General features: G+C 33.5%; 1 protein-coding gene across 1 annotated transcript in view; it reads left to right on the top strand.

The window, feature by feature from the left end:
* Window positions 1-17,100, top strand: part of PHF20L1 (PHD finger protein 20 like 1) — a 67,365-nt gene that overhangs the window by 24,433 nt on the left and 25,832 nt on the right. The window contains exons 7-12 of the mRNA XM_052651516.1: window positions 1,981-2,194; window positions 2,764-2,889; window positions 8,304-8,386; window positions 11,869-12,121; window positions 14,223-14,411; window positions 14,691-14,888. Of these exons, the coding sequence (XP_052507476.1) occupies window positions 1,981-2,194; window positions 2,764-2,889; window positions 8,304-8,386; window positions 11,869-12,121; window positions 14,223-14,411; window positions 14,691-14,888 (1,063 nt within the window). The remainder of the gene's footprint in view (window positions 1-1,980; window positions 2,195-2,763; window positions 2,890-8,303; window positions 8,387-11,868; window positions 12,122-14,222; window positions 14,412-14,690; window positions 14,889-17,100) is intronic.

Here is a 17,100-nt window from a genome sequence, read left to right as displayed (position 1 = left end):
GTCTCAAAGCTCAACTTAGCCATAATACTTAAGTCACCCAGATTGCTCCTTGACCTTAGACCCCTCTTTTCTATTAGTATACACTTTGCCACACCTTTGTTTAATGGTTTTCCTTTTGCTTGGAGTGTCCATTTCTCTTTCTTTGCCTTTTTCCCCAGCAGATTCCTCTTTCAGGGTTCAAATCATCTATCATTTCCCCTGAAGCCTTCTACTAGTCTTTCTCTTCAGGCAAAATTTTGTTGTTCTCCCATAGTGTTTTGTTTATTCTCTGCTGTCTGTCCTGTTACATTGTCTTATAGTTAATTTTATCTGCCTGTCAGTTCCTTATGGGAAGGACTAAAGGGGTGGTTCTGAGTAAAACTTGGGGTGGATAGTACTGGTGTATCTGGTTTTCTTTGTTAGTTTGTTTTTACAAACTAGAGATATAAAATTTTATTTCACAGCCTTGTCATAATTCACTTTCTAATAAGACATGCTTTGGGGACATTGTTTAAAATATGGGGAAGTTACATATTGGGTGTCTTCCAGGCAGGAGCAAAAATGTGGTCACTCCAGGCCAGTGGGTTCCTGAGGTTTTCAGCTAGCATATTCTATCAACTTAGCATGTTTCCTGGCACACCAATAGGGTATTCAATAGGAAACTGGTCAGTGGGAATGTGTTAGGTGCAATCACATGATGTTTTCAGTTCATTTCAGTCATGGGGGAGAGAGAGGCTTTTATTTTGTTTGCTTCCCTTTAATGGCTTGTTGTCTTTACCATATATTCTCAGTACTGAACAGCCATCAACTTGATTTGCCTAATGGCCTGTGTTTGTTCTTACAGTCCATGAATTAACATATAGTTGATGCTGTGAAATTGTTTTTAGTTGCTTGGACTAAGAATAAGTGTTTTTAGTTCAAAGTAAAAGAGTAGAAATTATTTAGTCACAAACTAAAAAAAAAAAATCACAGGAATATAAATATTTGCATCTCAAAAGAATGGCAGCTAATACAGATTCAGAAAGTTGTAAAAGGAGGGAAATTAAACTAGAGCCTGACAGTGTGTACTTCACCTTGGTCAAGTAGCTTTTTGTTTCCTTTACTGGTAGTATGTTAAGCTCTTGTGATTAATTGTTATGCAAATTTTAAAAACTTTGAAAAATAACGAAATCATACTTTGACCTTTGTGAAATTGACCTTACTTTGAGTGATACATTCTTCCTAATGAAGAGTAGTCATTTGCTCTGTGGGAACATATTCGTTTCTCATTTTCTGCAGGGAATTGTTTCCAGGACTCTCATGGATGCCAAAATCTGTAGATGTTCAAGTCTCTTATATAAAATGGCATTGTATTGCATATAACCTGCTCACATCCTCCCATATCATCTCTGGGTTACTTATAGCACCTACCACAATATAAAAGCTGTGTAAATAGTGGCCGGAGCATGGCAAATTCAAGTTTTGCACTTTGGAACTTTGGAAATTTTTTTCCCCCAAGTATTTTTGTTCTGCATTTGGTTGAATCCCTGGATGCAGAGCCCCAAAGATAGTGCTGGCTGACCATACATTTCTTTTAATATTTGCAGAATTGAAACATAAGCATTTTTCTCATATTATTTTTGTAGTACATCTCATCACAGAAAAGAAACATAATTAGGCATTTAAACCCTAAAGTACTAAGGTAGAATGTCATGAGATATTTCCACATTTATCATAGGTTTTCTTGTATTTTAAATTTTATTCCATCAAAAGATATTTGTTATTGAATATCAATATAAAATTGAGTATTTTCCCATTTTATGTGAGGTCATATAACCAATTAGATTATTAAATTTGATAATCTAACACATTGATGATCTCCCTTGTAAATGTAGTTAATCTGATTTTCATATTTGTGTGCCTGTGAAAGTAGCTTTGAAAATGTGATACATGTTTTTATTCATTAGTGTAATTTTAATTAAGTTTTTAATGCTTCACATGTTTTGTGTTTTTCCTTTGGAGGATTGGATAGCTTTAGTCAAAGCAGCTGCTGCAGCTGCAGCCAAGAATAAAACAGGGAACAAACCTCGAACCAGCGCTAACAGCAATAAAGATAAAGAGAAAGATGAGAGAAAATGGTTTAAAGTACCTTCAAAAAAGGAAGAAACTTCAACTTCTATAACCACACCAGAAGTTGAGAAGAAGGAAGATCTGCCTACATCTAGTGAAACTTTTGGTACAAAATATGTTTTTATGTTCATTCCCCATGGCAGTGGTAAACTCACATAGTGAATTGTCAGATCTTTTGGCTACCGGTAGTTTGAACATACAGTTGAATTATTGGGCTTTTTTCCCTAGCATCATAATGACGTTTAACTTTTTTAACAGCTCTGAAGGTTAATGGTCTAATACGGGTACTTGACAGTGGATACCCTCAGTATTCTGGAATAAGAAATGAGTTGTGATTTTGATTTGTAACTTCTTGGTAGTGGGTATTGAGATTCTTTTTGTGTGGGATTTTTTGTTTTGTTTTCTTTTAAAATGCTTTTGCATGTATTTCAATATATAATACAGAAAAAGCAGTAAGTCATTCCTGAAGCACAACTGCCTTTAGTAGTTGTTTTTTTTTTTTTCCTAATACATTTGTCTGGAGAAATTTGTGTCTTTTAAAGTTCTGTGTCTAAGCACTAGATTAAAAAAACTTAAGTGCAAATCTTATCTTAGTGTTTTGCTACTTAAAATAATTCATGTGTTTTAACTTTGGATTCTAGATAAACTCTCATATATGTATTCTATTAAAAGTAGGACTTCATGTAGAGAACGTTCCAAAGATGGTCTTTCCACAGCCAGAGAGCACATTAACAAACAAGAGGAAAAATAATCAAGGCAACTCATTTCAGGCAAAGAGAGCTCGGCTTAACAAGATTACTGGTAAACTACAATGATTCTTTTTGTGGGGGGGGAATGGAGGGTTTGATTTTACAGTAGTTTGTTTTTAATAAAGGAAAATATATCTTTTGGTTTAGTGTAGCTAACTGATTAATAAGAAAAACAGTTGTTTTGTTTCTTTAAGGTCATCACCGTTGGACACCATGGGTTTTTTCTGTTGTGAAATGGAAACAGTATCACCTGTCTTCTGCCTACCTCACAGGGATGTTGTGAGGATGCACGGGGTCAATTCCATAGTTTTAAAATCGCTTTGGTGGCAGGAGTAGTTCTCTAAAAATTGGATCATCTGCTTTTGTCAACTTGTGGAGACATACTGTCCAAGGTTCTAAATATTATACAAACATACTTATTCTTGACTAGTCTCATTAGGGATCATTGGAAAGATGAGTACTGACTTAAATTCAGCTCCTGAATCTGTTAATTCCCAATATAAAAATACTTCTATAACTTTTTAAAATTTCTATCCTGACCTTCAGGTTGGTCTCTAGAATTAGGGCTTATTTCTCTTTGCTGTGTTGTAGTTTAGGAAGTAGAATACTAGAATGATGAAAAACACAGGAAATTCTAGCCTGGTTAGTGTTCACAGAAGAAGGGACCAGTCATATTTAAGCCCCACACTTCCAAGGCCTAATGATTCTAATCTTTAAAAGAGATTGTTAATATATTTAATTTTTTGAGTGTTCTATTATAAAATGTTAGTGGCTCAGTCGTGTCTGATTCTTTGTGACCCCATGGACTGTAGTTCGCCAGGCTCGTCTGTCCATGAAATCCTCCAGGCAAGTATACTGGAGTGGGTAGCCATTCCTTTCACCAGGAGATCTTCCCAATCCAGGGGGTCAGACTGGGGTCTCCCACGTTGTAGGCAGATTCTTTACTTCCAGAGGCACCAGGGAAGCACATAACATTATAAAGGGGGTGCTAAAATATTTTAATTAATAATCAGTCACATGCTCTTAATTTTAAGGATAATGATTTTAGTGCCTTTGGCCTAATGAAATATGTAAATCTTTGTTGACATTCTTTTAAATAATTTGAAAAAGTTGGTTTCATCATCAGATCCAAGAATAAATGTAAATTAAACATTTTGACCATTATCTAGAGTGTAAGCCCACTCATCTAAGTAATTATAATTGGTTTCAACAGGTGAGAGTATTTAATCTTTCCATTTGTTAATATTGTTTTTGTGCCTTTCTCTGATAAAGGATATATTTGGCCCCAGGACAGGAAATATTTCAAATCATTCTACCCATTCCCATTCCACCTTTCCTTAGAAACTATTAATGTTGGAGAAAGCCAATGAATGTTATTCTAGTGATTATTATGCTGGCAGCTTGAGACCTCAGTTTTGTTAGAATAATGGGACCCGGAGCTCTGTTGTGTGGATAGTGCTTCTCACTGCTGTGATACCCAGATTGACTCGCCTTATTGGGAAAGCCAAGATCAAGGAAGATGGAAGTGACACTGGTGGCGCAACTGCCAGCTTACCAGCATCATGTTTTTCCCTAAAATCTGGATACTTTTAGTTTCAGTCAATATACGCTTAACATGTGTCTTACTAAGAAATTCAAGCTCACTATTTAAAGAAGTAAAGTAAGAAAGCAGCTTAATTCACAGTGATGCAGTATCTCCGATGGCCTTGAAAAGATGGTAGTGGGGGGACTTTTTCTTCACTTCCTCTTGGGAATCTTAACAAGTAATAGTTCTGGCAGCAGTAGAAAGGCAGAAGTTTTACAAGTGTGAAGCTGTTGTGATCTTTTCCCTTTATTCACTCAAGTTATGTGTTAACTTTTTAATAGTTTTTCATCTCTGAGTCTGTTTCTGATTTCATGTTAAAACTGTATCATGCAAAAAGATAATAGATGTTTTAAGATTGTTTCTGATGATTGAGATGCCAGCTTGCCTTTGTACAGTAAATTTTGTTTGTAGATCATAAAAGAGAGATGAGAACTAATAGGAAGTAGCAGTTTTGTTACGGAATTATGGTATATTTGAAATTTATCAAGCTCACTTATATATGTCTTTTTGTCCCTTTACTGCTGAGAGAAATAGCCTAGTAACATGGCAGCATCTCAGCCTGCTCTGAGTATTTCCTACCACACTTTTTAATTTGTTTTTTAAGCAGTTCTTACAGGAAATAAGTGAACCAGCTGCTGGATAAATTTAGTTCATGTATTTATTCACTCTCTTCCTGTTTCTTAACCATATATACACCCTATAGAGATTCCAAATCTGATTTCTATATAGGGAATGGTATAGGATGGCTTCAAAATTTTTAAATAAGTAGACATGGAAATTATTGTTGCAGAGTGTGTGTGTGTGTGTGTGTGTATTCTTCCAGAATTTTAGGTTTTATTATGTCATAAACTTATTGATAATTATATACTTTGTGCATGCTGATTTAGAAAAAACAATGTTACAAAGATGCTCAGGAGTTGCAAGTGAACTGCAAGCAAATTTGAGTAGATTTTAAAATACATATTGGTAGAGAGTAAAAGAAGAAACATTAGCAGTTGGTGCGTGGCATGTGTGTAATAGTTCTAGGAATTTCTAGACCTTAAGCCAGTTTAGATACATTTGTACAGCTTAAGGAATATAAAAAATAATTTTAAAATCCAGAGGTTTGAATTGGCCAGTAAGGTTATTGATAATAATATTCAGGATGTTTGGTTCTTAAACTCAACAAGAATATTGTATTTTGGAATCCCTGACGGAAAAGCAGAGCATGAATTTAACTGCTTTGTTCTTTCTTTCCTCCCCGTTACCATTCTAAGATGCTTTGGTCTCTGTTCTGTTTGTTCCTGTTGGCAGTGAGAGACCAGCTGTATATTTTATAGCTGAAGTAGAATATTGAGAAAGTATCACTTTGTAGATGGGACTCATAAAAATCTGTATTCTACTTCTACCTGATAATAAATAATTTCTTGAAACTGCATAATGCATTCTGTTAAGATATTTACTCTATAGATATCTTAATTGGATGACTACTTGTTAGTAATATATTGATAATTAATACATATTTGCAAATTACTAAAAATCAATTCTGTTATTTCCCTCCAGTTCTTGTCATTTTGGAAGGTTATTGCATTTCTCCCCAGAATGTTAGTTGGTCATGATGACAGATTTTAGACTGCTTCTTAAGGCAGCAGTAGTCAGTGTCCTCCTCAAGGGCATTTAAAAGTTTCTTATCTCTTGTTTATATTTGATAACTCTTGTATAAGATGGTTTGCATGTAAAGTATGAAAGCCTTTTTATTGATCATATTTGAAGCTTTTGAATTAACTGGCTACCAAGTATTACATCTTCTAACCTAATTTTAAGTAGTTTTAATTAAATGCCCCATTGCTTTTATAAGAACATTACAAAGCTTTATTTTCTTTTCACAAACCATTAAGTGAGAATTGCTTTTAATTATTTGGGTCTGTAATATCCAAATGTAGATTGACTTAGTAAGGCTAAATTATTTTGTCTCTTTTAAACTTCTAGTACTTTAGTTTTAATTTTAATTTGTGATCTATTTTATCTATTATGTGATTTGAAAGTATTTCCACCACCTTTATGAAGGGAAACAAAAAAAGTATAGTTAGTAGATTGAATAGCAAATATTTGTTCTCTTTGAATACCCATAGAAGTAGGGCCTCTACTCAGTTCCCTACAAAAGAAGAAGCTAATTTTCCTAATTATTTTTCATTTTACTTTCAGTAGTATTTAATATAAAAAATATTAGCTAGAGAAGAAATACCTAGTGAATGTGGTTTTGTTAAATAAATTCTATGCTTACATCTTTTTTAGTCATCTAAAAATGCTTTCAGAAGTTACTTTAATACAGCTAGAATTGAATTTATGATATATAAGCTATTTTTATGAAACTACTTATACATTGAGTCTTTTTCCCTTTGTTTGAATATACACTTAAAACTGTATGGAACTTGAGCAATATGGATTATGTCAGACTGCACCAATAGAAGTTTTAATACCAGTCATTGCTGTATCAAAATCATTGTTTTATAGTCAGCGTTTCCTATTTTAAATTACAATTCTGAGTGATAGATATTCAGCTTCATTATCTAACAATAGAAAGGTGCTTTTTGCCTGATTGAACACTTGGTTCTAGTATTACCTTGAGAATGCAATTTTAATATTTGAATTTCTACCTACATTACTTAACATCTTAGAGATTGTTACCTGAAAGAGTCAAGGGGCGTTGGCACAGGGTTAACTCAAAGTTATGTGGCATTTTGGGGTCCTTTTTTTCTCATGTTAAAAATGGTATGCTGCTGCTGCTACTAAGTCACTTCAGTCGTGTCCAACTCTGTGTGACCCCATAGATGGCAGCCCACCAGGCTCCCCCGTCCCTGGGATAGATAGCTTTAATACTACAAGTAGTGTAATTGCTGAAGTAAATTTACTATTAAGTTGTTGATTGTTAAACATACTTCCTTTGAAGCCAGAGTTTTGTGTGCCTGACTTTTGAAGTGTCACAGAAATGGTTTTGGGTGACCTTTTATTTGTGTGGTGGCCATAAGAAATAAACGTGTAGAAGGGTTATGTTAATAAATTTACCTCCATTGAGGGCACCTGTCTGGTGCTTACCAAAGACTCTGACTGAGTAAATGCCTTTAATTTCTAAATTAAAGCCAGGTTTTAATGTCTCTTAATGTTAAGAGACATTTTATACTCTGGATAAAATATTCTGTCTTCTAAAATTGAAAATTAAAGGTATACATGGGAAAAAACTGGAACTCCCAGTTTATGTCATCAATTGTATAATGAGGCTATCATATGAAGTCCAAATGTAGGAAGGATCTATACTCTTTTTCCGTTAACATGAAAGGAATCCATCATGTTCTCACCACTTTTGTAAGTGATCAGGCACAACTGGGTATAGAAACACACTTGTGAAGCTTAGGGTAAAGAATCCAAGTGAAATAAAACAAATTGGGAGTAGTTTTTTTAGCTAATAATATAACAACAACAATCATTTTATATTCTAGATGTTTGAAAGGATTTCTTATATCTTAATATTAATTCCGTATCTTACTTCAGTTGTATGGACAAAGCCTAAGATATCAATAATTTAAGCAGTCTTAGGTTTTTGGATATTAATCCATAGAAATTTAAATTTGTACAGAATAAATGTGTATGTGTGTGATTTTTTTTTTTAAAGGATATTTTAAGGTAACTTTTTTTATTTTGAAAACTATTATGTTAGCTACTCTCAAGTTCTAATTTAGCCCTTTGAGTCATTGTTAAGGATGTTTGTATATTTAACAAGTAACTGTCTGAGAGTATACTTCCTATAAAAAAAGTATAGGGGATTCAGCTGCTAAAATTTTGGAGAATTCGTGTGAAAGCCAGTATCTTTTCTAATAAGCGATTTCTGTACGATTTTTCTCAAGGTTTGTTGGCATCCAAAGCTGTTGGGGTGGATGGTGCTGAAAAAAAGGAAGACTACAATGAAACGGCTCCAATGCTGGAGCAGGTATGAAATGGTAGCATTTGATTGTTTTCAAGGTTCCCCGCTGGAATTATCACGGAGCTATAGTATCCACAGAGTTGAAATCACCCTTTTGATATGGGGATGGGAAAATAATGGGTGATACATTTTTAACTCTGCCTTCTCCAAGGTATGCAGATAAACTACATACTTAATTAGTGTTTATTTTCAGTAGGCTAGCATTAAAGTCTGTCTCCCAATGGTGAAAAGCCAGGAGACGGGCCTCCCAGGGTACATACAGGCTTCCAGCTGGATCACCTTTGACTAGCTTACGAAAAGACCCGTACACAAATACTTTTCATTTGTGAGTTAAAACAGGGTTTTTTGACATCTTATAAAGCTTCTTTTGTAAGAAGTTTCTTTTATATTGTAACAATTGGTGTTGTTAGACTGACTGTGTTTTATGAATTGATCAATGAGCCATACATTTTTGCTAGGATGTATATTTTAATAACTACAAAAATAACTTAAAAAGCTATTAAGGGTCTGTCTTTAAACCACCTAATAGAGGAATTTGAAAATGAAGGTTGCAGTTGCTAGGCTTTGCCTCAGCTACCTTCAGATTCCCACAATACCTGTATATAATGGGCTGTGCATGCTTTTCCATTCTTTAAGGGCTTACCTTTCGGGGCACCATTAGACTATACGAACACAGTGATAGCCATAACTGGATTTCCTTGGTTCTTCTGTTTTAAAATCTGAGCCTTAATGTAGTTTTACTATATCCTTTTTGTATTATTTCTTTATTAGTAGCCTAATAAAGAAGACTTTAAAATGAGTACCTTTTGCTCTTCTCTATATGCGTTTTAAAAAACAGTCCAAATTTAATTGATATTGTATTGAGTTTTTCAGGGTTATTTTAGGCCTGATTTGATAATAGTGCATTGTTTCGGTGCCTCCATTAATGTTGTATTAAATCAGTGATCTTTTAAATTGATTAATATGTCAGTGAATCATGCCTTCTGATTTTCTGTGGTCATCAAACGGTTAAGTCTTTGCCGTTATTGTCAGTATATCAACCAAATTTTAAATGACTTTTTTTAAACTGTGTATTATTATATTCAACGTCCCAGAAATAACAATATTTTGTATTTTCACCACTGTTTATGGTATTCTCAGAATGCAATAAGTCAGGGACTTGGGTAATAAAATGTTTCTGGAAAATTCATTACAATGTCAATCTTTCATTATGCACAATCCCACTGAGAAGAATGTGATTGTGAAAATTACTGTGTGTGGAAGTTAGTGTAGAGGGCAGTGCTCTTTTCAGAGACAAGTATAGAAAACAACATTTTGAAACTGAGCTTAAAAAGGAGAAAAATTGAGTAACTCGGCTGTTTTTATTCACATAATTAAGAAAACTTTGAGAGTCCTTGCCAGTTTTGTAACAAAGAGACCAGTGATTAATAATGAAAAGTTTGTAAATTATTTTAGATTTTTAAGGAACGTAATACTGTCGCCCCCTTTTTTGTCATTCAGGATGATTTCAATGTGAACTGTTTTGTAACCAAACTCTTAATTCTTATACTGTTTGCCCTGCTTCAGAGTTAAAAAGCCGAGTTATAAAATTCTTAATTACATCTCAGTTGGTATGACTTGAAGAAAAGGTATTGTCACTAACCTATGTTGCCCTAATGAGTAAAATAATTTCACTCACGACGTAGATTTATAACAGGCCTAAGGCCCAAACTTACTGTGCTAAGGAATTTATTTATTTACTTTAAGAAAGTTCAAACTCTGTGGTCTTGAACCCCAGTTCTCAGATTATTAATTATAGATTACTTAATTGTATTAGGGAATTGTTATGTTATATTTTACTTTTGGATAAAACCTGCATTAGATGCATAATTCAGTAAGTTTTAAAGAATGTTAATTTGTCCTTGTTTAGAAGTTAAGCACCTTATCAAGATATTAATTTAAGTATTAAAATCTTGTTTTATAACTTTGTAACTTGAGAGTAATGGATGCTGTAGTGATGTCTCACATATGTGAAGATGAACAATAAAATTGTTTATTTACAAGTAATGGCTCTAATTACTTTTCTGGCAACACTTTTTATAATAAGCTTAGGAATCCTTTCTATATATGGAGTTTTTTTTTTTCAAGTGATGAATCTGCACTTATACACATGTGTAATGAGTAAATTCAAGAATAGAAATGATGACAATTGAGTAAATGAAACGCTTGACACCCACCCTTTAATGTGGCATGTCTAACATGCCATCTGTAGCACAGTCAAAGGTGCCCTGGTTAATACCAGATATTCAGTGTTTTTCTACCAAAAATGAATGCCTTCGATTTCAGGGAACAGAAAGCTATTTGGTTCCCAGACAGTGACTTTCATATTCCAGAGAACTGCAGCCTGCAGACCTGTTGGTCATCCCTCACAAAAGATAGGGAAGTAAAAAAGGTTTCTTGGGGACCAGCATGTTGTTCATAGAGCTAGCAGTCTGAGTCTTTATAGAGGCCTATCTTAGTATAGGGTTTTTTTTTTTTTTTTAAGTGTATCTCATACTTTGTTCTCAGATACATATGTCAAAAAGAGATACAGTATAGGCATTCCAACACCATAGAGTGCAAGTCCATCCAATGTGGCTGTTCTCTGTAGTCTTTGGACACATTCACTTATAATTTTACAAATGTAGGACATTTTACTGCCGAATGAATTAAGGTATTCTTTATGAAAGAACTGACAAAGTTCTAATTTTTTTTTAAAAGTATCAGTTGGCAGGAAGAAGGTAAAAACTCTCATCTAAGAATGCGACGTATTTTGTTTTTAAATCCAATGTTTTTAACTTACACTTGGTTTTACTCCTTGTTTTTTTTTTTTCTGTTGTTGCTTGTTTTGTATTGTTTTTTAGTCTTTTAACTCTGTATTGCTGGTGGCTTCGATTTCATGATGCATTATGCTTATGAAACTCTAGCTTTCAGCACTAAAATGAGTTAAAGATAATGTTTCGTTAATTTGGTCATTGTTTTCCTGTTGAGATCTTTCTTTAAAGGGAAATTGTCTACTTAAACCTCTGCATTGAACTCAAAGACATTATTATTTTTTTTAAATCTGAAAATCAGAAGCTTACATGTATTCCTTTAATGCTCTAAAACACAAATTTGTCATTGGTAATTATTGTCATTGGTAATTATGATTTCCAAAATGGTATGTTTTAACTTAACACAAACATATTTGTCCAGTAAGGTAACATTTTATATTCTGAGAATATTATAAATAATACATGTTTTAAAAACCACGGTTTAGACAGGTCGACAGCATCCCTTTAAAGACAGCCTATTCAACTTTTAGTTAATAATTTGTGGGGTTCTTTTTGGTTTTTCATTTGTAATAGAAATGTTATATGTTGCTTAACAATGTTTTTGGATACTAAAGTTGCTTAACAATCAAAAATAGAAAACAAGAACAAAAATGAAGAAACCAAAATAAAAATATCAATTTTTTATTATTTATTCAGGCGATTTCACCTAAACCTCAAAGTCAGAAAAAAAATGAAGCTGACATTAGCAGTTCTGCCAACACTCAGAAACCTGCACTGTTATCCTCAACTTTGTCTTCAGGGAAGGCTCGCAGCAAGAAATGCAAACATGAATCTGGAGATTCTTCTGGGTGTATAAAACCCCCTAAATCACCACTTTCCCCAGAATTAATACAAGTCGAGGATTTGACGCTTGTATCTCAGCTTTCTTCTTCAATGATAAATAAAACTAGTGAGCACAGATTTTTAAAAAATAGTTACTTATCCTATAAGATACATTAAAAACAGTTTGGTTGTAGTTATATTGTATTTTTATGAAGTTGCATTTTAAAAATTCAAACTTAATTGGATATGACAGGGAAGGCTTGAAACTCTCTCAGGGGCAAAATCCATATACATTTCTGACTGATGTATTGTACAGAGGGACAGTGACTATACTGCTGGTTAAGAAACCTCAGCATTTAGTAACCATAATTTAGTAACTATAGTTTGACTTTCCTCAACTAATGATCCAAGCACAGTTAGAGGCCTGATTCATTACAAAAAAAAAAAAAAAAACACAAAAAACCATTATGGGATACAGAAAGACCCATGGTGGATATGTGGATATTGTCCTGAACTCCTAAGGCTTCTTATGGATTGATTTAGTCATTGTCCCCACTTGTCTATACCCCACCCCCAATACATTTTATTCAGTTCTTCTAGGATTTAGAGTGCAGAATTCAGATTAATTTTACTAATGGAAGAAGAAAACTGTTTCCTTGATCTTATTTTTAAAGATTTTACTGTTTCAATACCGCTAATCTTTGAAGCATTTACTTAGTCTTTTTAATATAACCTTTCAACATGGGTATGGATATATTTAAGACAAGATTTGTGTTGACCCTATGTTTCTCATATTTTAGTATTTAAGTTAGAGACATAGAAAAATAATTACCTAAATTCACTGGGTAAAAGATAATTTTGCTGTTTATAACAGCAACTGAATTAGTAACCTGATTATTAAATGAATATGACAGTTTTCCTTATGAACTCCTCCATATCATATCTTCTACAGCAATTAAAAATGGTGGCATTGAGAAGACTTCTATCAGTCAAATATATTAAATTTCTCTTCCATTCAGTTGCTGTATTTTTTTTGCTCAACTGTATTTTTCATTTTTCGATTAGGTTTTGGTACTTTTTTGTTTTGATTTGGTTCTATCTAATAAATGAAAGGATGGGAACAGAAACACTCAGTTGTTTCGTCCTAAGCTTCACTTCTTTATGGCATTTATCATTAAATGATGTCATCAGTAGTCACTAAAGTGTCAAATGACACTGATATGTATTTTATTTTGAATTGTTTTATATTTTAGTAGTATAACCACAGTGAATTTTATCCTTTTCTTTCAGTTATCACCATGTCTTTTCATTTTGATTTTTGTAAAAGTACTTTTGAATACCCAAAGCATCAACTTTTTTAGACCTCGCTTATTTTCTCCTTCTAAATTAACATAAATATATTGGCTTATGTAGTCCTGCCTGTTCTAAATAATCAAAATGTTTATGTGCTATGTAGAAGGAAAATGAAAGGTTAAAAAGAATTTCCAAGCTTTTGTGTAATATATAGCTAGAAGATGCTCAAGTGACTCAGTGAGTTTTTCCAAACAAAACAAAAAACATTTGAGGGCAAGAACTGTCATATTTTTAAAAAATTCTCATTTTTTGCCCATAGTGAGTACTTAAAGTTATTTGTGCTCAATTTATTTTTTTTTTAATGAATCAGGCCCAAACATATGTTTACAAAAATCCATTTGGGGGAATGAGGGTGGGATAAAATTATTTACATTAGTTTTACTTTAGCAAGTAAAGCACTAACTCTACAATGCATGTCAGAATTTTGTTACCGATGCCCCTGTCTTTTTTTTCCCTTAGAGATTCTAGATTTGTAATATAGCAAAAGGAATATATATATATATGTTTTTTTTTTTTTTAAGAAATCTGTGGCTATACAGAGATAATTTTCCCAAAGGAAGAATGGCAACTAACAACAATCTGCAATTAGAGAATAAACTGTAGTCTTTTTCCATGGGAAACTACCTGAAATGAATGTTCCATGTTATTTTCTTTTGGTTCTAGTAGGCTTTAGATTTTAAAAGTTTTGATTAACCCTTGTGAATGAGGGCAGCTTTTGCCTTTGATTCCTTTTGGAACATGTGCTGTTCCTTGTGGATACCTTAACAGCATCAGAGGGCAGAATTTGAATCATTTTTCCCGTTTTTTCTCCTTAAATATGATAAGATGATCCCCGGCATGTATCTGCTTCGTGAACATTGAAGATCTTTTTCTAGGTCCTCCACAGCCTGTGAACCCCCCTAGACCTTTCAAGCATAGTGAGCGGAGAAGAAGATCGCAGCGTTTAGCCACCTTGCCCATGCCTGATGATTCTGTAGAAAAGGTTTCTCCTCCCTCTCCAGCCACTGATGGGAAAGTATTCTCCATCAGTTCTCAAAATCAGCAAGAGTCTTCAGGACCAGAGGGTAATGTATATTGATTTCCTATAGATCCAAACGTAAAAGAAGACAAAGAAAACACTTAAGAGATAAAGATTATTAAAATTTAAGAGATTTCTGCTTTTTTCCTTCTTAAGATCTCTGGACTTTGTACATAAGCACTTCATTTGATTCTACAAATATTCGTTCAGTGCCTTCTTTGTTGATTGCCAGGCACTGTTTAACTTATGTAGCATTTTAATCCACATTGATATTAACTGAGACAGTGTACCTCTGTTAACATATTGCGTTCTTTATTCTGTGTAGTACCTGATGTTGCACATTTGTCATTGGGACCCTGTCTCCCTCTTGACTTAAGTCGTGGTTTGGAAGTCACAACACCGCTTGCCCCAGATCCCTCTTATCATAATGAATGCCTCAGAGCAGAAAAGGAAGATACACAGATGCTTACAAATCTTTCTTCCAAAGCAGTGACTGATGCAAGAGGAGCTCCAGCAGCCTCAGGTAAAAGATTCATTTTTACAAAGTTAGCTAGGCTTGCATTTATATGGTAAAATGAGTTTGATGTATAAATTACATTTTTAAATATGTTGTTCCTCCTCATAAATAACTTTTATGTAACAGCTGTGGAAGATGGGGTTTAAAGTCATTTTGTGCGACCATTGTCTACCATTTTTCCTGGACATAATTGTTATTTTGTCACTTGACTTGCTTCTCCCTACTTTTTTCTTATAGCCCGTTTCTACTAAGTAGGAATTACTAGAGTTAAATATAATCACAGAAGTTCTTGGTTTTGAAGCCAGAAAATACTTAACAGGATCAGTACTTTATAGGTTTAAAAATTTTAATAGAATTTAAGAAACACTTGGCATAAGTTAACTGAACGTCGTTAGGTCTCTAAGTCATGTCCAACTCTTTATGACCCCATGGACTGCAGCACTCCAGTCTTCCCTGTCCTTCACCATCTCCTGGAGTTTGCTGAAACTCCTGTCCATTGAGTTGGTGATACCATCCAACCGTCTCATCCTCTGTCGCTTCCTTCTCCTCCTGCCTTTAATCTTTCTCAGCATTGGGGTCTTTTCCAGTGTTTGTAATAGAACTTAATGTTTAAGAACACTTAGCTTAAGTTAACGATATACTTTTATCTTAAATATAGTCCCATATTTTGGAGCAGAATCTCCCAAATTTAACCATAATTGATTATAACGTTATTTTGAGAGTTTCAAGTGTAAAACCAACCATGCTCTAGAAGACATTTTTTGATTATTTTATGATACTTGTTGTAATTATTTGAAACCTTTCTGAGGTGTTCTATCAAGTTGGTATTTTACTGTAACAGAATATTAATTTGTATTTCCATTATATGTTTACATCCTTTTATTGGAATTTTATAGGATTTTAATTTCAAGCATAGAGTATGTGCAATTCAAAAATAAAGGCAAATACTGATACCTTTCCAGTAAGTTACTAATTTAGAATTAGATGGATGAAGGAGATCTGAACTGAGTCAGTTCTGAAATGGGAAAAAACATAAAACTGTTTTTGATTTGCAGCCAAAGAGCACTGGGGATAATTGATTTTAATAGCGTCTTCTCTGAAGTCATTTTATCAAATCCTTAGGTGAAGTATGAAATAGAGCTTGCTCTTTTCTGGTGGCCTTTCGTGGATATTAAAGTAACTTAAAGAAACATGCTTTTTACATTACTGCCATTACCTTCTTATTCCTTCTTTGAAAGTAAAAATGTAACTAATAGTAAATATACAGTGTTCTACAAGTCCATTAATCAAAAAAGATTGAAGTTATTTTATATGCAATAGTGTTTCCATATCTGGATTTTTTAAAAAAACCAGTGCCCAAACTTGGAGATATGTAGGCTTTGAAGCATTTCTTGTCATTTCCCAAATCTTATCCATTGTCTTTGGACACTTTCTAAAAGCCCCTTCTATCTGTGGATAATTGATTTTTCTTTCCCCTGTTTTCACAAGATTTCTGAATTACCCTTAACCTTTGAGATACTTTTCCTCAAGAAGTGAAGTTCTTAAGAGTGCCTTCACAATATGGAATTTGTTGCTGTACTGAATATATAAAAATATGTTCAAGTTAAACTATATATCATTGGGGAGATTATTTATAGTTGTGCATTTGAAAATATTTGTATTTTGGTTTATATATGTAATTTTTTCTAATAATAACAAGACTGAAAGATAGACCAGTGTAAATAGGTGTATATTATAACTAAGTTATGCTAGCTGGATGGTGTATCCTAAAATGTCAAAGTAGTGATTGTGTATGGAAATCCATGATTCCAGTGATTTTGTGTCTAATCAGAATACTAGCCTAGTGTTGTTGTTTCCAGAATTTCTAGCATATTTGTGGAGAAACAGGTAATTATCATTGAGGTGTGGTTCTTGTTTCTCGTAATGGTTAAGATGCACTGGGGTAGAGGGAAGGCATGATTTTTTTCCCCCCATTTAAGTATTAGAAATAACTATTTGAGAAAGTCCAAGTAGCAAGGTAATTTTTTGGGAAAGTGAAAGGTAGAGAGGAGTTGGTTTTATAACGTGATGAGTTTGTAAGTTCGTTGAAGAGTGACGACCATTTTAAGTACGGTAATGACTGGCAACTTTTAATTGCTTAAATCAAGGAAATGCATGGTTTTAAATGTTAATTAACTGAAAGTCTTGTTTATTAGGGTTGAACACAGTCACAACATAT

This window comes from Budorcas taxicolor, chromosome 14, assembly GCF_023091745.1.
Source record: "Budorcas taxicolor isolate Tak-1 chromosome 14, Takin1.1, whole genome shotgun sequence".
Lineage (NCBI taxonomy): Eukaryota > Metazoa > Chordata > Mammalia > Artiodactyla > Bovidae > Budorcas > Budorcas taxicolor.
This window is presented reverse-complemented; position numbering and strand designations above follow the sequence as displayed.